At 44.1% G+C, this 27,939-nt stretch overlaps 1 protein-coding gene across 3 annotated transcripts in view; it reads right to left on the bottom strand.

Moving 5' to 3' along the window:
* The window catches only part of KMO (kynurenine 3-monooxygenase), a 1,041,428-nt gene that overhangs the window by 462,171 nt on the left and 551,318 nt on the right, over positions 1 to 27,939 (bottom strand). For all 3 annotated transcript variants that reach the window (XM_073673271.1, XM_073673270.1, XM_073673272.1), the window contains 2 exons: positions 25,179 to 25,344; positions 2,658 to 2,729 (listed from right to left, as the gene is read on the bottom strand). In XM_073673271.1, the coding sequence (XP_073529372.1) occupies positions 2,658 to 2,729; positions 25,179 to 25,344 (238 nt within the window). The remainder of the gene's footprint in view (positions 1 to 2,657; positions 2,730 to 25,178; positions 25,345 to 27,939) is intronic.

The raw sequence follows: 27,939 nt of genomic DNA on the forward strand, positions 1-27,939 counted from the left end.
TATAAATTACCGTATAATTGTTTGAAATTAATGTATTCATTGAAAAATGGCATGGCATTCATCATCACTCCAAATGTGGAGCATATCGTCGTTGTATCTGCTGTACCATATTATGTGTACATAGAAAGGATTTTATTGAGACAGCAAAAATAATTCCCCCCAATATGTCATAACCAGATTTGCCAGAGAGGGTGAAAATTTAGCTCCAATAGAAACTCCCCCGTGCTGTAAATAAAAAGAAAACAAGTAAAAAATTGTGCATCTTAAGAAAAATCGTAACTTGCACAATATAATCCTGCAAAATTTGAGTATAATGGCTGTACATTTTAAGATAAAAAAATCAAACCTTCAATAGCTATGTGTTATGGTATTGAAGTGTACGAGACCACATCACAACTGATCAACATATATTCATTTGACCATTTGTAGTGTGATAATGTTCAAGAATGTCACTGGAGTCTCTGATGTATCCAGGGGATCTTTGTGCCAAAGGTTTAAGGAGGGAATCCAACCATTCAATTAAATGTTCATTTACGGATTAGATACCAGTTATAATTGGTCTCATAGGTGGGGGATTTGTCTCTTCATGCACTTTGGGGAGAGCATTTAGTGTTGGAATGACAGGGGATTTAACAATAATATTGCATTTGTTTCTTGGTCAAGACTCCTAATGTAATACCTTCATTAATCAATTTAAGCGACAATTCAGAAAAATCGTGTGAAGGATTGATAGATAGCTTGGTGTAAGTGATGGAATCACTGAGCATATTATTAATTTGTGATCTATATGCCTCAGAGTCCATGAAAACAACCACACCAACTTTGTCCAACATTTTCTCAACTATATCTTTTTATATGTTGTAATTCATATAATGTGTTTTTATTGAAGATGTGAGATTGAGTTTAGAAAAATTGGTGCGGATGCTATTGTAGAGTTTTTCATTCTTTCTCTACTGAGTCCTGAAACCAGACCATGCAATCCACACTAGACTGGATCAGGTAAAAATAAGGATTTTTGAGGTTAAAATCAAAAGTTTGATTAACATCATGTGGATTTGATGAACTTTATATCAAATCCTCTAGACATAAAATAGACATCTGTTCTTGAAAGTTGAAAGTGCAGTATGTGTTGAGAAAACTGCAATGGCTATTAGTTCCTTGGTCCACATCGCTATTCCAAAAATGTCTTTTAATAGTAAAGTCAAGGGTGAAATGATTAATGTCCAAAATGGTTGAAAATAGATCAAAATCTTGGTCATAAATGAAATTCAGTATCAAGAGAATATAGTTGGCACTCCATATAGCTAGGGTGGTGCACGTGGAAAACAATGTTTCTAGGAAATGTTTCTTGAAAATAGCCTTGGACAGGCTGAAACGTCTTGTGAGTTGTGGAATAAAAGAATTAACCATCAACACGTGAGTGCCGGGATTTGCTTTTCCTATAAATGAAATTCAGACCATAAGAAAAAAGTTTGATTTGTTGAGATGTAAACGTACATGAAGATAAATTGAGGACATTAGTTTCTCCGCTAAAAATTGAAGATTCCTCTTTTTGGTTTTGGAAAGGGTAATAGACAGGCTTGTGACAGAGACATGAGGAGATGCCTACTGCCCAGAGAGGCTTTTTGGATATTTAATCTTGGCACTCACCTTCCTCAAGGTCTGAACATACAAAGAGAAATCATGTATCACTATTAATGTTATCTGCGTTTTTTTTCTTTTTCATAGTTTTATAAAAATACGTATATATTTGATTGTACATTTTACTATGTACAAATATATTAGGGGACAGTACAAAGACCTTTCTACTGATCTTTTTACTCTGAGGCCTGAGACGGGGACAAGGGGGCATCTTCTACGTCTGGAGGAAAGAAGGTTTAATCATAATCACAGACGCGGATTCTTTACTGTAAGAGCAGTGAGACTATGGAACTCTTTGCCACATGATGGTGTAATGAGTGATTCACTACTAAAATTTAAGAAGGGCATGGATGCCTTTCTTGAAAAGTATAATATTACAGGTTATATATACTAGATTCCTTGATAGGGCGTTGATCCAGGGAACTAGTCTGATTGTCGTATGGAGTCAGGAAGGAATTTTTTCCCCCAATGTGGAGCTTAGTGTTTGCCACATGTTTTTTTTGCCTTCCTCTGGATCAACATGTTCGGCTATGGGGTGAACTAGATGGACTTAGTCTTCCTTCAACCTTAAAAACTATGTTACTATGATATGTTACTTGATATGATTATGCATGTATTTTTATTTTAATTTACCTTTCCTGTTTTTTTTCCCTTTCTGTTACCATTTGTTTTTCCTAATCACGTGTTTTGTTTTTTGATTTGTTCACCTGGGTATTTAGGATTAATAGCTATTCACCAGAATAAGATTTGACAAAGATCGTTGAAGTATGTTCGAAACGTGTCGCATTTCATTAATTTGCCTTGGATACAATTTTTAACATTTATATGGAATAAAGAAAATATTTTTTACTAGGACCTGGAATACATCCCCTATGTTATGTCAATAACACGTCTACTGATCGGATGTTGACAATCTATTGTTAAGATAGGTCGACAATATTAAAGTCTAGCAAAACTCCTTAAAGAGATGTGATGAATGTTAATGTAAGCAATATATAGGAATATTCATTTCTTACCAAATTAGGTAATGCAATCATCATAAATGTATTTCTTGGCCATATGTGCAAATAGTTCGGTTCCATGGCAAACTAGAAAGCAAAAATACAAAGAAAGTAATCTAAAATGAAATAGTAAAGTTGAAAAAAAAAAGTCCATTGAGTCCATCGTCCTAGATAACAAAATGCACAATATTAATTACTGTGACTTTATGGTGGTCTTTTAATCTGGAATAAAAGGTTATATCGGCATTGAAACACTATGTAATACTATATATTTAGAGGATAAAATCTTGACAAGCTGATGAGGTATTTCCTTTCACAAACACTCCCCTCCCATGTAATGACTCAAGACAGCCTGTGACCTTGGATATAATGGCCACACCAGCTAGTTATTCAATTTACAAACACAAGACGGAGAGCCAGCAACACTGGTGGCTTAACAACTTTATTACACACTCATGAAAATAAAATTGCCTATTGATATATAGAGGAGAATAACTCCTAACATACACTAAATCCTACAAAATGGGCATGGAGTCAAAAATCCACCAAGGGTAATAATAAAAAATATACTTTATTATTTAATACAAAATAGTCATAAGTAAATATAAAATCAGAGATGAAGGTATAGCAAGCAATGGAATGGGGTCCGCACACAAAAAGTAAGTTACTTGGTCCAAATACAGGGAACAATGGGTAAGCAGCATGATGCCATTTAAATTCATTGTAGACCTTATTATCTTTATAGCAGTTTATTACCTGATCATTATTGTTTTGAGCCGAGGTGCCCTTTATACTTATTGCCAACATTAATATGTGCAATTTACTATGCCCATCCATACTGACCCTTCCCTTACTTCATTTGTGCAGACCCCATTCTATTCTTTGCTATACCTGAATCTTTGATTTTATATTTACTTATGACTACTTTGTATTTATTAATAAAGTATATTTTTTAATATTACAATTAGTGATCTTTGACTCCAAGCCCCTTTTGTAATATTAGGATGTAACAGAGGTTACTTCCCCTCCCCCCTAATTGTAATCTCCCTCTGAAACACATCAAATTTTAATAAGCATCTGACCCTTATCTAACGCTCCTGTGACAAACAATGCTCTGTACACCCCAGTTGCACCATTCTATGTTCATCAACTACTCCATCTCTCCTTTTTTAATATTTAATGAGACGCTAACACCTCTTCATTGTTTCTACTGTAAGGGCAGGCATTGAGGCTGCCTTTATACCAGCCAAAAGAGGAGGCACTTCCAAACCCCCTTCCTTTTATTCCTTATTGAATCCACCCTCTAACCAATCCCATATTTTCTTTACACTGTGAAAAACATAATCTGGCGAGAAAGGCAAAAACATTTAATTTCCCAAGGTTGAAAGCTGCATTTCAGGAGACTAGGAATAGGTACTGTCAGATAGTGATACAAACGATAAATGGGAGTGCTTTATATCTATATTTAAATCAATACTGGTCAATCAGAGTGCAAAATGTAATCCTCTCGTTAAACAGTATAGAAGACAAAAACTAAACACCACATGGCTTAACATCTTTGGTTAGGAAGGCAATTAATGAAACAAATACATTTGGAATAAATAAATTCAAGGGGTCGGCTCTAACATTTAAAAACTACAAGGAACTGAACAGAATTTGAGAAAAAAATGAATCAAATCAGCTAAAGTTGAAAATCAGCTAAAGTTGAAAACTGAACATATGGATCTGTCTAAAAAAAACAAAAAAAAAGTCACCACTCACACAAATTGCAGCAAAAAGCGCAAATGGAGCTGGTCACATTCCCAAAGATAAACTGCAGAAATAACATAGCATCTTACGCAGACTAAGAACTTAGCTGAAGAGATTCAGGTTCCACAAGCAAGTGAGTCCCCTTCCAAGGTATAACTAGATTCTCAAAAAGGGTTATATTTTCTTCTATTTTGCTTCTCCTGGGAGTAAAATTATTCAGTTTAGCCTGAATAATCAAAAAAATACATCAAAGAGAGCATATAAAACTTCATGTAAAGCCTGACTAGAGTTTCACCACTGCAGCTTCTTCCGGGCTAGCTTTGAACTCCACATCATGATTTATATTAATCATCCATATCCATCTCAAACACATATATAAAAAGATTTTTCTGTATGACAGTGTGACACATACAAGCGCCTGGGAATCAGCAGTACAGTTAGCGCTATTCCCAAGCACCGGGTGCTGAACGCTGCCCTCATCATTGTTCCTTGCTCGCGCTGTGATCAGCACGAGCAAGAGAAAATGTTGTGAGTAGTAGTCTGCTCCCGCAGTGTTCCTGTGAAAAAATAAGAATAAAATAAAATCTTTATACCCACCCGTTCGGAGATGTCCCCAGCTGCAATCCGCTGACGCTGAGGAGCCGGGGAGAATGAGCTGCTCCTGTGAGCGGGTCCCTGCACTGAGCGGAGCTCAGTGAGTGACAGGACACTGCTCCTGAGCTCAGCGCAGCTCCGGCATCCGCTCGCTGCAGCAGCTCATTTTCCCCGACTCCTCAGCGTCATTGGTAAGAGGATTGCAGCAGGGGACATCTCCGGACAGGTGAGTATAAGGATTTTATTATTTTATTCTTATTTTTACACAGGGACACTGCGAGAGCATACTACTACTCCCAACATTATAACCCCAAACAAAACAAACCGAACATCCAGGTCATAATGAAAAAATAAAAATAATAGTGAATTAGCCAAACATTATGTCAGACTAAAAAACCTTTATTACAAAAATAGGTTCTAGGTGGCACTAAAGAAAAAGTGTATACACAGATTTATAATAAGCACATAATGTCTTAATATAAAATACAAATGTAGAGACATTGGACCAAACTACACCATGGTACATTGATGCTGCATAGGAAATATGGGATATATATTGTGTTACACCCACCACTTAAAAATGTACATATGGAGGCAAGTGCAAAGTGGCCCTATCAAACTTTAATTGTGTATATGGTCAGTGACCAAAGGGCAACAAAACACATAATACTGAAAATTGACTATTTTTGTAATAAAGGTTTTTTAGTCTGACACAATGTTAGGCTAATTCTCTATTATTTTTATTTTTTCATTATGACCTGGATGTTCGGTTTGTTTTGTTTCGGGTTACGATTAGTCTTCCGAATGGTCGTTTCATAGTCTGGCACATATGTATGTCACACAATGCATCCGACGATTGTAATATGGGGTATTTATTGCATGGACGTACATTACATGTGAATTCCAGGAATTGTTCTAATTACTCCCAACATTGTCTCATTGTCTCTTGCTCGTGCTGATCACAGCGCGAGCAAGGAACAATGATGAGGGCAGCATTCAGCACCCGGCGCTTGGGAACAGTGCTAACTATACACTAATTCTCAAGCGCTGTTATGTGTGCTCCTGATGCGGCATACGGGTGGCTCACAGTTGCCACGAATATCTCCGGTACGGGTTTTTCCGGTACTGGAAATATCTGGACGCATGAAACCGCCATTGCATTATTTCTGCACCTAAAGGAGGAAATGAATGACAAGTAGGCAAGGAAAGAAAGACAAATTCCCAAAAAATATTTAAATTTATAAATATAACCCCCCACCAGATCCACACAGGTGGATCCGATAAGTAAAGGTAACAAGGAGCTTGTCACTGATGATCAAGAGTAAGTTGAATTACTAAATGGGTTTTTCCATTCTTTTTATACCAAAGAAGAGAGGGCAGAGGATATGGTCAATCCCAATGCTCTTAATGTGGCATCTAATATACTAAGTCGGCTAAATGTAGATATAATCCAGGCAAAACTAAATAAAATCAATGTGAATTAGGTCCCAGACCCAGCTGGGTTGCATCCAAGAGTTCTCAGTTGTTTCTGTCTTTGTACATAATTTTTTGAGACTTTTTAGTCACTGGTACTGTGCCAAATAACTAAAGCAAAACTGACTCAAAAAGGTATCTACTTCTTTCCTGGGTTATAGCCCAGTAAACTAAACATCCATTGTGTGAAAAATGTTTGAAGAGCTTGTATACATGAGTATGTAATAGAAAATAATATTATAATTGACAACCAGCTCTGGAGTTGTCAAACTAACCAGTATAAAGGCTTTATGTAGAGGCGAGTAAAAAACTGGAAAGAGGGGTAGTTGTGGATATAGTGCTTTGGGACTTTGCCAAGGTGTTTGATGCTGGCCCACATAACCGCCTAAATTAAGATCTATGGGCCTAGAAAGTAAGGTTTGTACTTAGATCAAAAACTGTCTCAAAGACTGCACCCAGATACTTGTGGTGTGGTCACAATGTGAACAGTTGAAGATTTCAAAAAGGGCTTAAAAATGTATTTATTTATTGTTAGAAGAAAATTACCGTATATAATTGAGAATAAGCTGACTTTTTCAGCACATTTTTTGTTCTAAAAAAGCCCCCCTCAACTTATACTCGTGTATATACTTGAGTATATACATTCCGGTGGTGGATAGTGGTGGGGGGGATTCGGCGGCAGAGAGGGGAACAGGCAGTAGCCGGCTGCTGCAGCTACCACGTGTGCCTGCTGCTAAAGGTAAATGAATATTCACTCTTCTCCATGCCCATGGGAGTGGAGAGGAGTGAATATTCATTTATTTAATAGTGGGCACTCACTGTCAGCAGCACTGCAGCAGCTCAGCGATCCTCCATGCCCGCTATTAGCGAGTATGAATATTCACTCTTCTCCACCCCCATGGGTGTGGAGAAGAGTGAATATTCATTCTCTTTAGTAGCGGGCACTGAGGATCGCTGGTCCACAGCTGGAGCTGTGGCGCTGCTGACAGTTTGTGCCCACTATTAAAGAACATGGATATTCACTCCTCTCCATGCCCATAGTCCCAGCGTGGAGAGGCGTGAATATCCCCGCAGCTCACCTCGGCGTCCGAGGGTGCATGGCAGTGATGTCATGCGCTGCTAAGATTCTGACATGAGCTGCTGGCAGAACAGGATGAGCGCCCCAACCCCAGTCCGGCTGATGACTCCCACGTCCGAAAGGCGGTAAGACGGGCCTTGCAGAAGATGACCCCTGGGGATGATGTGGACGCTTTCTTGACTGTATTTGAAAGGGTTGCCGAGAGGAAGAAACTTCTGCCAGAGCAGTGGGCAAGGGTGTTGGCGACATACCTGATGGGGGAGCCCCAGAAAGCTTACTATAAGCTTACTTAGCTTTGCAGGACGCTAAGGAGTATGACAAGCTAAAAACAGATTCTGGCACGTTTGGGGGTGACAATGTCTGTCAGGGCACAGCGGGTCCACCGCTGGGCGTATCACCGGGACAAACCCCCTCGCACCCAAATTTTTGACCTTTTGCACCTGGTCCAGTAGTGGCTTCAGCCTGAGTCCTCTACACCTGCGCAGATGGTAGAGCGAGTGGTGATGGACCGGTTTGTGCACTCCTGCCAAGGCCAATACAGACTTGGGTTGCCCAGGGTGATCCCCAGAATGCCTATTAACTGGTTGGACTGGTCGAGAGATAACATGGGGTTGAGGGTTCCTTGGGAAGGTAGTCTATTCCATACTGGAGGTCCCAACAGGGGGCGGAGGCCCAATATGGATGGGGTGTCCAAGGTCCAAAGGGGCGGGGGGGGTAATGCCCAAGGTCCCTACGGGTGATGTCAATTGCTGGAGGTGCCACGGCCCAGGCCATATAGCTACCCGTTGTCCCCTGAACCCCGAGCAGATGGACTGCAACATAGGACACCGCTGTTCATATTATGCGTATCTGGCCTGCAGTGTGAACTGTCCACCCAGCGAGGGGCCACAAGCATGTCCCGTGAAGGTGAATGGGTGGCAGGTAAAGGCACTGCTAGACTCCGGGAGTCTTGTGATCCTTGTGAGGGCCACCCTTCCTCTCCAACCGATCCCAGGGAAAAAGGTTGGCATATGGTGCATTCATGGTGATGCTAAGGACTACCCTATGGTCAGAGTGGACATTGAAATGGCCTATAGTACTCACTCTCACGAGGCCGGCATAGTTCAGGACTTGTTGCACCCCATCATTATAGGCCAGGACTTTTGTTTATTTTGAGATCTGTGGGGGAAGTGTTCTGGGTTCGCTGGCTTGGAGAAGAAATCAGTTAACGGTTTAACTGTCGGGTTTCCCTTTTGTGTCCTTGTGGGGGATAAGGAAGTAGTGTCCCCTGAGTCTGACATTCCGGAGTTAGGGGTGACCAGCGAAAATTTTGGGACAGCCCAACATAGAGACCTATCTCTGAGGGAAGCCTTTAACAACGTCACAGTCATAAATGAGATTTCACAGGAGCCGGGGGCTGACACATGATTTCCCTATACTGAATGGGGAGTTTTTCTACCGGGTCACAAAAGTGAGGGAGGAGCTTGTGGAACAGTTAATAGTGTCGGGCCCCTATAGACGGAGGGTGTTGGACATGGCCCATTCACATGTCTTGGGTGGCCATCTGGGGGTGGAAAAAACACAGGAATAGATCTTGCAGAGGTTCTATTGGCCTGGATGTCTCCGGGAAATATCAAAGTATTGCAGGTCCTGCCCTACGTGCCAGTTAACCACTTCCACCTCTCACTTTCTAAGTCTGCTCATGCCATTGCCCATTATTGAAGTGCCAGTCGAGAGAATTGCTAAGGACTTGGTCGGTTCCCTGGTTAAATCTGCTCATGGGCATCAATATGTATTGGTCATCCTGTACTTTGCCACACGCTACCCTGAAGTGATCCCTCTGAGAATCTCCTTCGCAAAGAGTATAGCCTGTGAATTGGTCCACGTTTTTTCCTGGACAGGTTTGCCAAGGAAGATCCTGACCGACCAGGGAACACCCTTTATGTTTAAGGTAATGAGGGAGTTATGCAAGGTCCTGCAAATCTCCCAACTGAGGATTTCAGTGTACCATCCCCAGACAGATGGCCTTGTGGAAAGGTTTAATAAAACGCTGAAGAGTATGCTGAGGAAGGCCATAGAAAAGGACAGTAGAGACTTGGACTGTCTCCTACCGTATCTGTTGTTCTCTATCCGTGAGGTTCCACAGGCCTCTACGGGGTTCTCGCCATTTGAACTCCTGTATGGCCGACATCCACGTGTTCTCCTTGATGTAGCAAAGGAAACCTGGGAAGCCGAAGCCACGCCCCACAGAAGCGTCATCAAGCATGTTGCACCGATGCAGCAGAGAATTGCGAAGGTGATGCCCATCGTAAAAGGACATCTCCAGGCACAAGAAGCCCAGCCAAAGGTCTAAAACCGGTCAGCCAGAGAGAAGCAATTCAATCTGGGAGACCGAGCCCTCGTGTGGAGAGAAAAGTCTTGGAAAAATGGCAAGGGCTGTATGAGGTGGTGGAGAAGCTTGGTGATGTGAAATATACAGTGGGTACGGAAAGTATTCAGACCTTTTCCAGAGTGATATTTCAGGTTTTCTTTTTTAATAAATTTGCAAAAATTTCTACATTTCTGTTTTTTTTTCAGTCAAGATGGAGTATAGAGTGTACGTTAATGAGAAAAAAAATGAACTTAAGAATTTACCAAATGGCTGCAATGAAACAAAGTGAAAAATTTAAAGGGGTCTGAATACTTTCCGTTCCCACTGTAAGATTCATCAGCCAGGAAGATGGATACCATATCAGATCTACCATGTCAACCTCATCAAGCCATGGCAAGACAGAAAGCCAGCTGAAACTCCGTGCTTTCTGGGCAAGCCAGAAGGCGAGTTTGGAGGTGTCGCCTTTGCAAAGACACTGTCGAAGGTCCAAAAACAGCAGTGTCGAGAGTTGCTGCAGAAGAACAGGGACCTGCTCTCGGAATTTCCGGGGTGCACAAAGGTCATAAAACATGAAGTTCTGACGGAGCCACATGTGCACGTCAACTTGAAGCCCTATCGAATTCCATTGGCCCGATGAGAATTCATCTCCAAGGAAGTGGAGCGTATGTTGAAACTCGGGGTCATTAACGAATCCAAGAGCGGTTGGTCGAGCCGATTGTCCTGGTCCCAAAATCTGATGGCGAATGGAGATTCTTCAATGACTATTGGAAGTTGAATGAGGTCACCAAATTCGATGCATATCCAATGAAGCATGTTGATGAGCTGATCTAGACACTTGGACCAGCAAGGTACATAACCACCTTGGATTTAACAAAGAAATATGGGCAGATCCCCATGTCACCGGAAGCCAAGGAGAAGACTGCGTTTTCTACACCGGACGGATGCTACCAATATGTCCGGATGCCTTTTGGACTGCAGGGGGCCCCAGCCACCTTCCAGAGGGCAATGAACCAAATTCTTGCACCCCATAAGTTATACGCCGCAGCAATGGACGATATTGTAATCTTCAGCCCAGAGTGGGGAAGTCATTTGGAAGAGGTCCAGGCAGTGTTTGAGGCCCTAGGAAAGGTGGGGTTTTCAATAAACCCTAAAAAATGTGCCATGGGGAAAGAAGAAGCCAAATAACTGGGATATGTAGTGGGTAGAGGCGAGATCAAACCCCAAATCAGTAAAGTGGAGGCAATACAAACCTGGCCAAGACCACTTTCAAAGAAGCAAGTTAGAGCCTTTCTAGGAATCGTGGGATACTACAGGAGGTTGATCCCAAACGTCACCATGATGGCCTCACCCCTGACTGACCTCCTTAAGGGGACGAAATCAGCAATGGCCAAATGGTCTGAAGAGGCAGAGACTGCCTTTCAAGAAATGAAAGGAGCTTTGTGTAAGCAACTGGTTCTGGTTGCCCCCAACTTCAAGAAAGAGTTTATACTCTAGACAGATGCCTCAGATGTCAGTTTAAGAGCAGTCCTTGCCCAGGACATACACGGGGAGGAGCACCCTGTTCTTTACCTGAGTAGGAAGCGGTCTTCGTGTGAAAAGAATTATGCTATCATAGAAAAGGAATGCTTGGCCATAAAGTGGGCTACGGTACTATCTATTGAGACAAAACTATAAATTGGTATCAGACCATGTCTCACTTAGATGGATGAAGGAAAGAAAGAGAAAATATGCTAGGGTCACCTGCTGGTTCTTAGTCTTACAAGATTTCAATGTCCATGTACAGCATAGAGCAGGGAAGCTACATGGTAATGCCGATGCCCTCTCGAGAATCTCCTGTCTAGTGGTAGAAGGTGCCAAGCCCCACGGCTTTAGGCAGAGGGGAGGTATGTAAGGCGGCTAATGGTCGCATAATCGATGGAAGGTATGTATCACAGAGGTGGCTGTCCTCTGTGATGTAACCTGGAGTGTTTCTCTAGTGCACTTAAGCACTAAGAGGACTGTTTGGTGCATCTGGGACCGGGTTACAGGTAACTTGCAGAGATGGGCAGGTCCAGCTACCCACAAACCTCACCTCTGGGTGTGGTTAACCTATAAAATGGAGTCCGTTGTTTGGCACATGGTCTGCGTTTGGAGGGAGAAGGCCTCCTGTGTGTTGTTAACTTCGGACTGAGCCAGCGAACTGAACGCTACCCAGCCTTTGTGCCCACATGACTGGCTAAGCAGAGACTTGCTTAAAGGACACTTTACTTTGTTTTGTCTGAACTAAAGGCTGTTTGTTTTCCTTTTTGCCTCTGCTGGGTTTATGAGATAATAAACCGACACGAAGATTTAAAGGTACATGCCTCCTGTTTGCCTCCCGTCCAACCCAAGTGAGTAAAATCCCTACAATATACAGTACGTCAATAAGTATATATCTATCTATCTCTCATATATATATATATATATATATATATATATATACACACATATATGCATATACAGTATACACACACACACACACACACACATATGCATCTATCTATCTATATATATATATATATATATATATATATATATATATATATATATATATATATATATATATATATAGTCAGGTGGATACACAGCTGATAGTCCTACTGAATAGACTGTTAGAATTTGTATTATGGCAAGAAAAAAGCAGCTAAGTAAAGAAAAACGAGTGGCCATCATTACTTTAAGAAATGATGGTCAGTCAGTGCGAAAAATTGGGCAAACTTGGAAAGTGTCCCCAAGTGCAGTTGCAAAAACCATCAAGCGCTACAAAGAAACTGGCTCACATGAGGACCGCCCCAGGAAAGGAAGACCAAGAGTCACCTCTGCTTCTGAGGATAAGTTTATCCGAGTCACCAGCCTGAGAAATCGCAGCTCAGATTAAAGACCAAGTCAATGCCACACAGAGTTCTAGCAGCAGATACATCTCTACAACTGTTAAGAGGAGACTTTGTGCAGCAGGCCTTCATGGTAAAATAGCTGCTAGGAAACCACTGCTAAGGACAGGCAACAAGCAGAAGAGACTTGTTTGGGCTAAAGAACACAAGGAATGGACATTAGACCAGTGGAAATCTGTGCTTTGGTCTGATGAGTCCAAATTTGAGATCTTTTGTTCCAACCACCGTGTCTTTGTGCGATGCAGAAAAGGTGAACGGATGGACTCTACATGCCTGGTTCCCACCGTGAAGCATGGAGGAGGAGGTTTGATGGTGTGGGGGTGCTTTGCTGGTGACACTGTTGGGGATTTATACAAAATTGAAGACTTACTGAACCAGCATGGCTACCACAGCATCTTGCAGCGGCATGCTATTTTATCTAGTTTGCGTTTAGTTGGACCATCATTTATTTTTCAACAGGACAATGACCCCAAACACACCTCCAGGCTGTGTAAGGGCTATTTGACCAAGAGGGAGAGTGATGGGGTGCTACGCCAGATGACCTGGCCTCCACAGTCACCAGACCTGAACCCAATCGAGATAGTTTGGGGTGAGCTAGATCGCAGAGTGAAGGCAAAAGGGCCAACAAGTGCTAAGCATCTCTGGGAACAACTTCAAGATTGTTGGAAAACCATTTCCAGTGACTACCTCTTGAAGCTCATCAAGAGAATGCCAAGAGTGTGCAAAGCAGTCATCAAAGCAAAAGGTGGCTACTTTGAAGAACCTAGAATATAAGACATATTTTCAGTTGTTTCACACTTTTTTGTTAAGTATATAATTCCACATGTGTTAATTCATAGTTTTGATGCCTTCAGTGTGAATGTACAATTTTCAAAGTCATGAAAATACAGAAAAATCTTTAAATGAGAAGGTGTGTCCAAACTTTTGGTCTGTACTGTATATATACAGGGGCATCTCACAAAATTAGAATATCATCAAAAAGTTAATTTACAATACAAAAAAGTGAAACTCATATTATAGAGTCATTACAAACAAAGTGATCTATTTCAAGTGATTATTTCTGTTAATATTGATGATTATGGCTTACAGCCAATGAAAACACAAAGGTCATTATCTCAGTAAATTAGAATACTTTATAACAAAAGCTTAAACATGATTTTAAAATCCGAAATGTTGGCCTACTGAAATGTATATTCAGTAAATGCACTCAATATTTGGTCGGGGCTCCTTTTTGCATCAATTACTGCATCAATGCGATGTGGTATGGAGGCGGTCAGCCCGTGGAACTGCTGAGGTGTTATGGAAGCCCAGGTTGCTTTGATTGCAGCCTTCAGATGCATTGTTGAGTCTGGTGTCTCTCATCTTCCTCTTGACAATACCCCATAGGTTAAGGTCAGGCGAGTTTGCTGGCCAATTAAGCACAGTGATACTATTGTTTTAAAACCAGGTATTGGTACTTTTGCCATTGTACACAGGTGCCAAGTCCTGCTGAAGAATGAAATTTCCATCTCCGAAAAGCTTGTCGGCAGAGGGAGGGAAGCATGAAGTGCTCTAAAATTTACTGGTAGATGGCTGAACTGATTTTGGTCTTGATAAAACACAGTAGACCTGTACCAGCAGATGACATGGCTCCCCAAACCATCACTGATTATAGAAACTTCACAATAGACCTCAAGCAGCTGGGATTGTGTGCCTCTCCACTCTTACTCCAGACTTAGGGACCTTGATTTCCAAATGAAAATTGGAACTCTAGGACCTTGTGTAGTGTGTCAATGACAGCCTTCTGGACATCTGTCAAGTCAGAAGTCAGCAGTCTTCCCCATGATTGTGGAACCTACTGAAACAGACTAGAAAGCCTTTGCAGGTGTTTTAGTTAATTATTCTAGTTTATTGAGATAATAACTTTTATGTTTTCATTGGCTGTAAGCCATAATCATCAACATTAACAGAAATAAACACTTGAAGTCGATCACTCTGTTTGTGATGACTCTATATAATACGAGTTCCACTCTTTGTATTGAAGAACTGAAATAAATTAACTTTTTGATAATATTCTAATTTCGTGACATGCACCTGTACCTCATCAGTCGGGAAGTCCTTCCCAACCATGACGTGTATATATATCAAATGTCGTGCAGGGTTTAAGCATGGGGGTGGATAAATCATGCTTTGGGGTTGTGTTGCAGCCAATGGGAACATTTCATGGGTGGAGGGAAGAATGGATTCAATGAAATTTCAACAAATTCTTGAAGCAAATAAAACACCATCTGTAAAATAGCTGAAGTTGAATAGATGAATAGAGCATGGCTTCTACAAATGGATAATAACCCAAAATCTATAATAGATGTAGCGTCGGCGGCCCTGCCTCCTGCTAGGCAGAGACACAGTTCCCCTCACCTCCCTGCTCCGTCCTCGGCGTCCTCTTCCCGCGCTGCTGGCAGCGCTCGCTGCTTCCCGGGGACTGTGCTTAGGGCGCGCACGCGCGCGCTCCCTCTCTCTTAAAGGGGCCGCGCGCGCCGTCCTAAGGAGTCCCCGGCCAATTGCCGGTGGAGCTCCCATATATAAGGCACCTCCCCCAAAATGGAGGTCCCGAGCAAAGTTGTTGCAAAGCCTTTCACCTCTGCTTCAGCCCTCAGGTCCCATTGCCAGTCTGTTTTCCAGCTCTGTCTACCTGCCTGCATTTCCTGCGGTCCGACAGTCTGTCTACCAGCATCCGCCATCTGTCTATGGACCAGTCCGCCTGCGGATCAGGAAGCACCTGCCTGAGACCTCCTGCCAGCCAGCCGAGAGACTCTTACCCGCTCACCTGGGAGCGCTCACCTGCTACCCGCCAGCTAGCCTACCTGGAGGCTCTGCCGTCACTTGCCGTGACCACCTGCCAGTCAGCCGAGAGACTCTTACTCGCTCACCTGGGAGCGCTCACCTGCTACCCGCCTGCTAGCCTACCTGGAGGCTTTGCCGTCACTTGCCGTGACCACCTGCCTGTCTAGAGACTCTTACCCTGCTGTCACTTGCCGTGACCACCCGCCTGTCAAGAGACTTTCCTTGTCACTTGCCGTGACCACCTGCCCTTCTACCCAGAGACTGTTCCTGTCACTTGCCGTGGCTACCTGCCTGCCTTCCATGGGAGCCACCCGCTTCCTTACAAGGACTGCCCCTTTGTATAGTAGCTCAGAGGTTCCACCTCCCAGACCCGTTGCAGTTTGCTCGGGCCATGGAACCCGGTGGCACCCAAGCTCCCTCACTCTCGGACCTATGTCAAGAACTTTCCCGTCAGAGGTCCCAACAGGACTCCATCTTGGGCCACCTGCATAGTGTTCACTCCCGCCTGGACACACTGACTGCCTCGTCAGGAGCTGCTTCTACTCGCACAACTACTACCCCAGCAGCGCCGCTGCCCATCAATACCATGGCATCCCTTCCCGGTCCCCGCCTTTCCGCCCCACCTCGTTTTGGTGGAGATCCCGGTCAGGCACGGGGCTTCATTAACCAGTGCACCTTGCACTTCGAACTTTTGGCACACCAGTTTTCCACCAACCGAGCCAAAGTGGCCTTCATCATGTCCCATCTCACTGGGGAGGCGCTGGCTTGGCTAAATCCTCTATGGGAGAGAGGAGACCCCCTGGTGTCCAACCTGCCAGCCTCTCTCGCGGCCTTCCGGAAAGTCTTCGACGAACCAGGACGAAAGACCTCTTCCGCCTCATCTCTGCTACGCCTCCGTCAAGGGAGTCTCACCGTGGGCCAATATGCCATACGGTTCCGTGCCCTTGCTTCGGAGCTTGCCTGGGATAACGACGCCCTGGTGTCCGTCTTCTGGGAGGGTCTATCCGGCCGGATTAAAGATGAACTTGCCGGTCGGGACATTCCTACCACTCTCGACGACTTAATAACACTTGCCACCCGGATTGACATCCGGTTCCAGGAGCGTACCAAAGAGGTCACCCGTGAGAGGAGGTTTCCTTGCCTTGCTCCTACCTTCCAGAATCCCGTCACTTCCTCTGTTACTCCCCAGGCGCACTCACCTAAGCCAATGCAGGTCGACCAGACCAAGATGGTCAAAACCCGTCAAGATTCACGCCGTGCCGAGGGGAGCTGCTTCTACTGTGGCAGTAAGGAGCACCGGATCTGTTCCTGCCCAGAGAGGTCGGGAAACACCTGTGTCTAGGATCGCTCAGAGAGGTCGTCCTAGACAAGAATAAACCCTCTCCGTCTCTGATGCTGTCGGTCTCTATCATCTGCGGGGAGAACCGTTACTTTGAACTAGCTCAACTTGATTCTGGAGCTGCCGGAAATCTCATTTCCCAGTCCCTGGTAGAGAAATACCGCATTCCCACCAAACCTCTGGCCGAACCCTTATTTGTCGCCTCCGTGGACGGTGGTCTCTTACCGCATCCCATTCAACTCATCACCGAACCCATTACTCTGCAGGTGGGAATGCTGCACTCTGAGAGCATCTTCTTCCATGTTCTACCTGGACTCTCTCATGCTCTTTTGCTTGGCCTACCTTGGCTCCAGAGACATGCTCCCGTGCTTGATTGGCAGACCGGAGAAGTCCTTCGCTGGGGACAGGACTGCCATAAGACTTGTTTAGTTCCTGTTCGTCCTGCCCGTCCTTCTCCTCCCCCAGCCAATCTACCCGGCCTGCCAGTACCCTATTGCTCTTATGCTGATGTCTTTAATAAAAAGTAATCAGAGACATTACCTCCTCATAGACCATACGATTGCCCTATCGACTTGGTACCTGGCGCTACTCCGCCCCGAGGGCGTATCTACCCTTTGTCCACTGCTGAGACCCGGTCCATGTCTGAATATGTCGAGGAGAACCTGGCCCGGGGATTTATCCGTAAATCTACCTCCCCAGCGGGAGCAGGCTTCTTCTTCGTTAAAAAGAAGGACGGCTCACTCCGTCCCTGCATAGACTATAGAGGCCTTAACCAGATCACGGTGAAGAATAAATACTCCCTTCCGCTAATTCCTGAATTATTTGACCGTCTGAGGGGTGATCGAATCTTCACCAAGCTGGATCTCCATGGGGCCTATAACCTGGTTCGTATCCGTCAGGGGGATGAATGGAAGATGGCATTCAACACCCGGGACGGCCGGTATGAATACCTCGTAATGCCCTTCAGTCTCTGTAATGCTCCCGCCGTCTTTCAAGAGTAGGTCAATGATATCTTCCGTGACCTTCTCTACTCCTGCGTGGTGGTATACCTGGACGACATCTTGGTCTTCTCTCCGGATCTCCCTACACACCGGAGGGACGTTCGTCAGGTCCTGCTCAAGCTCAGGCAAAACCACCTCTACGCAAAATTTGAGAAGTGCCTCTTTGAGCAGACCTCGCTTCCATTTCTGGGCTACATCATCTCTCAGACCGGTCTACGAATGGATCCTGAGAAACTTTCTGCCATCCAGAAGTGGCCCCGACCGGAGGGGTTGAAGGCTATCCAGAGGTTCCTGGGCTTCGCCAACTACTACCGCCTCTTCATTCCGCACTTCTCTTCCCGGACTGCCCCTATCTCTGCGCTCACCCGTAAGGGCGCTAATCCCAAAGAATGGCCGCCCGAGGCAGAGGAGGTCTTCCTGTCTTTGAAACAAGCTTTCTCCTCCGCTCCTGTGCTGCACCGTCCGGACAGCAACAAACAATTCTTCTTAGAAGTAGACGCTTCCTCCTCCGGAGCCGGAGCGGTGCTCACCCAGAAGTCGTCATCCGGAAGAATGGTAACCTGCAGCTTCTTCTCCAAACTCTTCTCCTCATCTGAGCGCAATTATTCTATAGGAGACCGAGAATTGTTAGCCATTAAGTTGGCACTGGAGGAGTGGCGTTACCTGCTCGAGGGGGCTGTTCACCCGGTAATTATCTACACGGATCACAAAAACTTGGCTTATCTCCAGAGTGCCCAAAGACTTAACCCGCGCCAAGCCCGGTGGTCCTTGTTCTTCGCCCGCTTTGATTTCATTCTTCATTTTCGCCCGGCAGACAAAAATATCAAAGCTGATGCCTTGTCCCGATCCTTTTTGCTCTCCGATCTAGAGGAGGAGCCAAAGCACATCATCGACCCCGCCAAGGTAATGCTGGTGGCTCCCGTGGATCTAAATCGTCTTCCATCCGGTAAGACGTTCGTAACAGTGCCTGATCGTGAGAAAGTCCTACACTGGGGACATTTGTCTAAGCTAGCTGGCCATGCTGGCCAGAAAAAGACCCTCCAGCTTATTACCCGGCATTACTGGTGGCCTACCCTGCACAAGGACGTAATAGACTTTGTCTCAGCCTGTGCGTCCTGCGCCCGCCACAAGGTTCCTAGACATCTGCCAGCCGGTTGCCTTCTGCCTCTTCCCATACCTGCTGCCCCGTGGCAGCATATAGCCATGGACTTTATAACGGATCTCCCTGTCTCTGCTGGTTGTACGGTCATTTGGGTGGTCGCTGACCGCTTCTCTAAGATGGCTCACTTCATTCCCCTGCCGGGTCTTCCGTCTGCATCTGAATTGGCTAAAGACTTTTTCCATCATATTTTCCGTCTTCATGGTCTCCCTCTCCACATCGTATCCGACCGAGGAGTTCAGTTCACCTCTCGCTTCTGGAGAGCCATGTGTAAACTGCTGGGGGTCAACTTGGACATCTCCTCTGCTTATCACCCACAGTCCAATGGTCAAGTAGAGCGGATCAACCAAATCTTAACCAGTTACCTCCGGCACTTTATTAATGCCACCATTCCGACTGGGTGGATCTTTTACCGTGGGACGAATTTTCCTATAATAATCATGAGAGCGAGTCTTCCTCCAAATCCCCGTTCTTTATTGTCTACGGTCAACATCCTCGGATCCCGTTTTCCGTCTCCGCCTCGGTGGATAATCCGGCCGCGGAATCTCGTTAGCGAATTCTCCTCCATTTGGGAAAGTACCAGATCCGCACTTCTTCTGTCCTCCGAGCGGATGAAGAAACAGGCTGACAAAAGACGTCTGGATCCGCCCCAATTCCGTCCTGGAGATAAAGTCTGGCTCTCGTCCAAATATGTCCGGCTCAAGATTCCTTCCTACAAATTAGGGCCTCGGTTCATCGGCCCACTGGAAGTTATCAAACAAATCAACCCGGTGGCCTATAAATTGAAACTCCCGGCCAACTTGCGGATCCCTAACTCCTTCCATGTATCTCTCCTCAAACCTGTGGTACTTAACTCTTTTTCCAAGTCTACAGGTACGCCTCCTGCTCCGGTTTCCGCTGAAGACGAGTTTGAGGTAGAGAGCATTCTAGCCACCAAAAGGGTAAGAGGAAAGACCTTTTTTCTAGTGGATTGGAAGGGGTTTGGTCCTGAGGAGAGAACGTGGGAACCCCGGGAGAACATCCATGCCCCGCTCATCCTTGATAAATTTCTCTCCGTCCTAAAAAAGGGGGGGCCTAAAGGGGGGGGGTACTGTAGCGTCAACGTCCCTGCCTCCTGCTAGGCAGAGACGCCGTTCCCCTCACCTCCCTGCTCCGTCCTCGGCGTCCTCTTCCCGCGCTGCTGGCAGCGCTCGCTGCTTCTCGGGCACTGTGCTTAGGGCGCGCGCGCTCCCTCTCTCTTAAAGGGGCCGCGCGCGCCGTCCTAAGGAGTCCCCGGCCAATTGCCGGTAAAGCTCCCATATATAAGGCACCTCCCCCAAAATGGAGGTGCCCGAGCAAAGTTGTTGCAAAGCCTTTCACCTCTGCTTCAGCCCTCAGGTCCCATTGCCAGTCTGTTTTCCAGCTCTGTCTACCTGCCTGCATTCCCTGCCGTCCGACAGTGTCTACCAACATCCGCCAGTCTGTCTATGGACCAGTCCGCCTGCGGATCAGGAGGCACCTGCCTGATACCTACCTGAGACCTCCTGCCAGCCAGCCGAGAGACTCTTACCCGCTCACCTGGGAGCGCTCACCTGCTACCCGCCAGCTAGCCTAACTGGAGGCTCTGCCGTCACTTGCCGTGACCACCTGCCTGTCTAGAGACTCTTACCCTGCTGTCACTTGCCGTGACCACCCGCCTGTCAAGAGACTTTCCCCATCACTTGCCGTGACCACCTGCCCTCCTACCCAGAGACTGTTCCTGTCACTTGCCGTGTCTACCTGCCCGCCTTCCCTGGGAGCCACCCGCTTCCTTACAAGGACTGCCCCTTTGTATAGTAGCTCAGAGGTTCCACCTCCCAGACCCGTTACAATAGAATACCTCAAAAGGTGCAAGCAGAGGGTTTTACAAAGGCCCTCACATTCCCTGATTTGAAAATCTGTGGCTAGACCTCAAAATAGCAGGGTATACAAGACTACCCAAGAAGCTCACAGTACTGGAAGAATGTTTCAAGGAAGAATGGATGAAAATCCCTCAAACAAGAATTGAAAGATTCTTGGCTGGCTGCAAAAATAGTTTACAAGCTGTGATACTTTGAAAACGGGGTGCTACAAGGTAGTAACCATGCAGGGTGACCAAATGTTTCCATTGACCCATTTTCAAGGCTTTTAAGCCGGACACGCAAGCGGCACTTGTCTTCTTGCTATCTACCAGGCGCTAATTTATTTTAAGGTAAACTATTGAGCATTTGTTTGGGATTTTTGTTATCCATTCTTGTGCTATAAATTATTTCAGATCACTGCTGAGAAATTGTGAGCTTCTTTGCCCTGAGTAATTGTCTCACCACTGGGTTATAGGACACTGTGCAGCCTCTGAGCATTTTCTCGACTTATACTCTTTCCTATAGCCAATTTTTCACTTTTTTTCACTAGGTTCAATTGTATTACCTAGTTTACCTGCGCCCTTGCTGCTATTTATACTATAGATTGTCGTCTCCTTGCACATGTCATTTATTGTAATTTTGTACTTTCTTATGAATTGTATGTATTTAATATCGTTGGTATATTTTATTGTTAAAACCTTTAAAATTCTGTTTTCTTAGTGTTTTCATGTATCTTTATTTGATCTGATGTGTTGGGGACATGATTTTGTGCCACTCAATATTATATTTTGTCCAACTGAAAACCTCACATGAGAAAACAGCTATTCTGTTGGACAAGGCTGATGGACAGGTCTGGATATGCTCCTCCACCAGCAGACATGTTATGGACTGGAGAGCTGAGCAATCCATGAGGGAAGCTGCAGTTACAGGAGTAAATGTAGAACCTGTCATACCTATAGTAAGTGCCACAAAATCATGTCTTCAACACATCTGATCACAAAGATAATGTGGCCAATCCTGTTAACACTTTAGGCAGTATAATACAGGGGATACAGGTGTCAAACAACGCAACATTTTTCATTAAATCCAATTGTAAAAATGTTTTTTTTAGCTGCAATTGCATGAATTTAAGTAAGAAAAAAAAAGGTGGACAACCCTTTCAAGTTCAAGTGGATGTTATTAGATAGTTTTCACTGGGGTGTGTTCTAGTGATGAGTGAGCGTGCTCGTCACTGCTCAGTACTCGGCCGAGCATCTCACTTCTCGACATGCTCGGCGCTGCTCGAGTATTTCCGGGATGCTCAGGCAGGAGCTCAGGTCCCCGCCCCGCATGTTTGGTGCGCTTTGCCACGCACTATAACGCTATAGTCATGTTGTTTGTGGCATTACAGTGATTGGCTGGCCGCATAGCGTAATCAGGTTTATATTAGATCTGGCCATATGCTCGTCACAGTGTACCCCGGAAACAGGCAGAGTAGGGAGAGGTACTGCTGAGTGAGGGACAGAATTGGCGGTTTATTAGTTAGATATAGGTATTCCACAACATCCATCTGAACTAACAGTCCATTCTGAGGACTAATCCAGCTGAATATATTACTGTTCATAGCAGGAGTTAGGCAGGCAAGGTTTGTGGACAGTGTATACAGCACAAAAGGGTCCATTTCTGTCTGCTGCTATTACAGATATCCATAGCCCTACATATTTTTTTGCTCTTAATCCTGATTATTTGCTTAAAAAGCAATACAGAGTACACCAATTTACTACTCCATTTGCTTGTTAACAGAATAGAGCCAGATTTTTTTATTCTATTCGCATTACTACATTGTGGCAGCAGAGAAACTTTTGCATGATCACACGTGATCCCATATTACTGCGATAATAATACAGACATTTTGTGGAGCTTGACAAATATCACACTCTTTTTAAAGTCAGCCAGCTGTGTTTTGTTGAAACTGTTCACACTTGGTCGCTGACAAATACCATCCTATTAGGCGACTGCCTGAAACTGTGGTCATCAGACGTGATCCCATATTACTGCCATAATAATCCTGAAATTTTTGGGAGCGTGTCAAATATTAAACTCCATTTAAAGTATGGCAGTTGTGTGTTCAAACCTATTCACAGTTGGTCGCTGACCAATAGCATATCTGTGAACAATGTTGTTAGAGCATTACGCCACTTTTATGGACTGACAATAAAACATACAAAAATTAAGCCAAAATGGATTTTCCTGGAAAAAATGTTAAACATTCTTTCCAGGGTCATGACTTGTGTATAAGGACAAAGAAATAATAAAATAGGCCAATACGGTGTCTCAGTGGTTAGCACTGCAGCCTTGCAGCGCTAGGGTCCTTGGTTCAAATCCCACCAAGGACAGCATCTGCAAGGAGTTTGGACCTGTCCTGGACGACACCGATCTCGTGGGACTCAGTACTGTGGGCCATTTCAAAGTTCACTCTGGCCACCAGATAGTCTTTAGCATCACCATGAATGCAGCGGATGCCAACCTTCTTCCCTGGGATCAGTTGGAAAGGAAATGTGGCACTCACAAGGGTCACCAGACTCTAGCAGTCCAGCAACCTGCCAACCATTTACCTTCACGAAACAAGCTTGTGGCCCCTCGCTGGGTGGACAGTTCACACTGCAGGCCGAATACGCAATGTATGAACAGCGGCATCCCAGGCTGCAGTCCATTTGCTCGGGAGTCAGGGGACAACTGGCAGCTATATGGCCTGGGCCTTGCATTTCCAGCATATGATATAACTCATAGGGACCTTTGGCATTACCTACCTTGCCTCTTTGAACCTTGGAAGCCCCACCTCTTTTGGGCCTCCTCCCCCTTTTGGCATCCCCAGTATGGAGTCATGCTATTGACAGCACAGGAAACACCCGGATCCGAACAGTAACATGGACTTCCTAAGGATATCCGTGTTCGGAGACCATGCTCGAATAGAAGGTGTTTGGTATGGACCGCAAACTTTAGTGTTCGGGTTTTCCCATCACTACCTGTGAGGATGCCATCAGCATGGCATGACGGGTCCACAGGTCCTGTCAGCTGGAGTGCAGTCTAAATAAGCACTGAATATATATTACACAGCATAGAATTGGGAAGCTATTAACTGCAGATGAAAAGATCAGAATGCCACATTGATGAATATGAACATCTATTCAGAGTTCTTCAAAAGTGATTGGTAGAAATTAAATGAAGGGAACAGTACACAGTGCACAGATGGGAAGGGGGTATATGAGCGAACAATCATGCAGTGTCATCAATCTGTACTAGACTCTTGGTACAGGATATTATAAGGTTCTGCAGCAGCTGAGGTGTGTATTATGAGATTCTCTAGTAGCTGAGTTGCACATTAGGAGGGTCTCCAATAGTTGAGGTGTGTATTATGAGGTTCTGCAGCAGATGGTTTGTGTGCATATGAGGTTCAGCAGCAGCTTATGTGTGCAGTCTGAGGTTCTGCAACAGCTGAGATATGTATGAAGAGATTCTGTAGCATTCTTACTTTGCAGTATTTTTCCACACCTGTGTAAATCTTTTGCATGGTATTGTATATGTGTAGCAAGATAAGATATGTTGTTAACTCCATCTGTAAGAGTTTTTAATCCCTTACTGACATATGATGCTTGCCACTTATTAAAGTTTCACATGTTGGGCAAGGGTATATCGAGTGAAATAAGGAGCTGAGCTTGCCCAATACACTGTTGGTGCCAAGGCACCAGTGTCTACCACATTGGTACAACTATGATACCCTGCTTCAAATCGCCCCCTCTCCCATGAAAAAAAACAAAAACATATTTGGTATTGCTGTGTTTGGAAAAGTCTGTAGTCTTAAAACACAAAAGATTTTATCTGTTAGGTGGAATACTGTAAAAAATTAAATCATTATTACATCTAACTCTAAGCTACTCTTGCTTTAGCAACACTAGTTGAATAACAACAAGATGTTCACATTACAGATTGGAAGCTTTCTCCTCCTACTTTCCAGAATTAAGCACCTGCCACAGGGTCACCCACTATTAGACAATGAATGGAGCAGTGGCACTCCTTTCGTTCCTCGCTCTACAGATATGTGGGGGTTCCAACGATCAGCAAGTTATCACCTATTTTGTGGAGAGGTAATAACATGCAAAGCTGAGAATAAACCTTTAAGATTAGTTTAAAACCTATTAACTCTTTCGTATTTTAAAACATACCTCTCCATTTTTAGGAGGAATTGTCAATTCCTTGTATCCATGTGGAATATATACATGGCTGTAATTGAAACGTATTTTTTTCAGGAATTGTTTTCTTACAGATGAGAAGGCTCCATCACATCCCACTATCAAATCGGCATGTGTCTGCTTTACAGAGCCCCGATTCCTAAGAAACACAAACAATGACAATCAGTGAAAAACTATACATTTGGATGTATGTTGTTGAAAGGGCAACACTGTTATTGTTACTAATAAAAATAGAAATTTTAATTAAAAAACATATTGTTAACCCTTAAAAAGGAACCTGAATGCTGCCCAATACCCAGACAGCATGTATAAGAAACTGGCTGTATGATTTCAGCCAAGTATGTTTAACCCCTTCACAACTTTTGACTTTCACACCTCATCTTTCTCAATCCACCATAACATCTCTGCTTGCACCTCATTCACAGTCCAGCAGTTTGTTGTGTTCACCCTACTCCACCCTCTCTAAGCACAGCAGCCAGCCCTCGGTCCCACAGTTGTAGTCACATAAAAGACTGTTTCCTCCTAACACATGCAAAAGCTAAGAGCTTGAACTTCACCATCTCCAATCTGTTGGCCACGGAATGCTGCCTTTCTGCCTAGTGGATACAGAAGGATTCCGAAAGGTGATGGCTGTCGTAGTCCCCCAGTACCAGTTGCCCAGTTGCCATTACGTTCTAAGAAAGCTGTGCCTGTGCTACACCAGCATGTCGCAGACAACATCACCCGTTCCTTGAAAAAAATCTATATTTGACTGGGTACATTTCACCATTGACACCTGGATGAGCAAGCATGGCCAGGGACTTTACATCTCGGTGACTGGGCACTGGGTGACTCTGGTGGCTGTAGGCGCAGGTGGGGAATGAGCTGCTCAACAAGTCTTTGAATCCCCAAGGCTTCCAGGGCACTTGGAGATGGAGAACTAAACCACTACACACTAGAAGATGGATAACTAAACTATGAAACATCAGGGGTTGGAGAACTATACTACTAAACACCTAGGGTTGGAGAACAAAACCACTACACAACAGAAGATGGATAACTAAACTACTAGACAACAGGGGTTGGAGAACTAAACTACTAAATACCTATGGTTGGAGAACTAAACCACTATACATCAGAAAATGGAGAACTAAACTACAAGGCAACATGGATTTAATATTAGAAGGTTCACAGGAACACTACTGACCAAATAATGTTTAAGCACAATCATCATGGTAATATCATTATATCAATCATATGTTTGTCATTATGGATGAATTACTGAAGAAACTCCTATGGCATACTAATCAAAAAAAGAAAATTGGAGTTCATAAAATAATTACAATATTTTATTAATCATAGAAATAAATACATATAATGCAGGTAGATAAAGAGAAAACAAAATCACCTAGGGAACCAAAGGTAAGTATGGTATATTGTGATGAAACTGCACAAACCCCAGTAGTGTATAGTTTCCTATTTCAGGGAGTATATATGTCACTCAGGAAAATTAATTACAGTGCTTGTGCAACAAAAAAAAATTATATATATTAATGGTTTTAAACAAATGGGCTAACTGTCATAATAACATCATGCCCATTTAATGCTAATAAAGTGCAAAGTAGTCACCACTTACCCATCGAAATATAGACGCAAGTGCGGTGTTCCCAGGGTACTGCCCCGACACGTGTTTCGCGTTCGCTTCTTCAAATGAGGGTATCAAACTGGGTACCCCCACTTGCGTCTATATTTCGACGGGTAAGTGGTGACTACTTTGCACTTTATTAGCATTAAATTGGTATGATGTTATTATGACAGTTAGCCCTATTTGTATAAAACCATTAATATAATTTTTTTGTTGTTGCACAAGCTATTTAATTAATTTTTTGAGTGACATATATACTCCCTGAAATAGGAATCTATATACTATTGGGGTTTGTGCCGTTTCATCACAATATCCCATACTTCCCTAGGTGATTTTGTTTTCTCTTTATCTACCTGCATTATATGTATTGTGTATTTATATACAGTACAGACCAAAAGTTTAGACACACCTTCTCATTTAAAGATTTTTCTGTATTTTCATGACTTTGAAAATTGCACATTCACACTGAAGGCATCAAAACTATGAATTAACACATGTGGAATTATATACTTAACAAAAATGTGTGAAGCAACTGAAAATATGTCTTATATTCTAGATTCTTCAAAGTAGCCACCTTTTGCTTTGATGACTGCTTTGCACACTCTTGGCATTCTCTTGATGAGCTTCAAGAGGTAGTCACTGGAAATGGTCTTCCAACAATCTTGAAGGAGTTCCCAGAGATGCTGGGTTCAGGTCTGGTGACTGTGGAGGCCAGGTCATTTGGCGTAGCACCCTATCACTCTCATTCTTGGTCAAATAGCCCTTACACAGCCTGGAAGTGTGTTTGGGTCATTGTACTGTTGAAAAATAAATGATGGTCCAACTAAGCACAAACCGGATGGAATAGCATGCCGCTGCGAGATGCTGTGGTAGCCATGCTGGTTCAGTATGCCTTCAATTTTGAATAAATCCCCAACAGTGTCACCAGCAAAGCACCCCCACACCATCATACCTCCTCCTCCATGCTTCATGGTGAGAACCAGGCATGTAGAGTCCATCCGTTCACCTTTTCTGCATCGCACAAAGACTCGATGGTTGGAACCAAAGATCTCAAATTTGGACTCATCAGACCAAAGCACAGATTTCCACTGGTCTAATGTCCATTCCTTG

Source organism: Phyllobates terribilis, unplaced genomic scaffold (assembly GCF_046119375.1).
Source record: "Phyllobates terribilis strain yellow unplaced genomic scaffold, ASM4611937v1 Scaffold_3__8_contigs__length_932513732, whole genome shotgun sequence".
Classification (NCBI taxonomy): Eukaryota; Metazoa; Chordata; class Amphibia; order Anura; family Dendrobatidae; genus Phyllobates; species Phyllobates terribilis.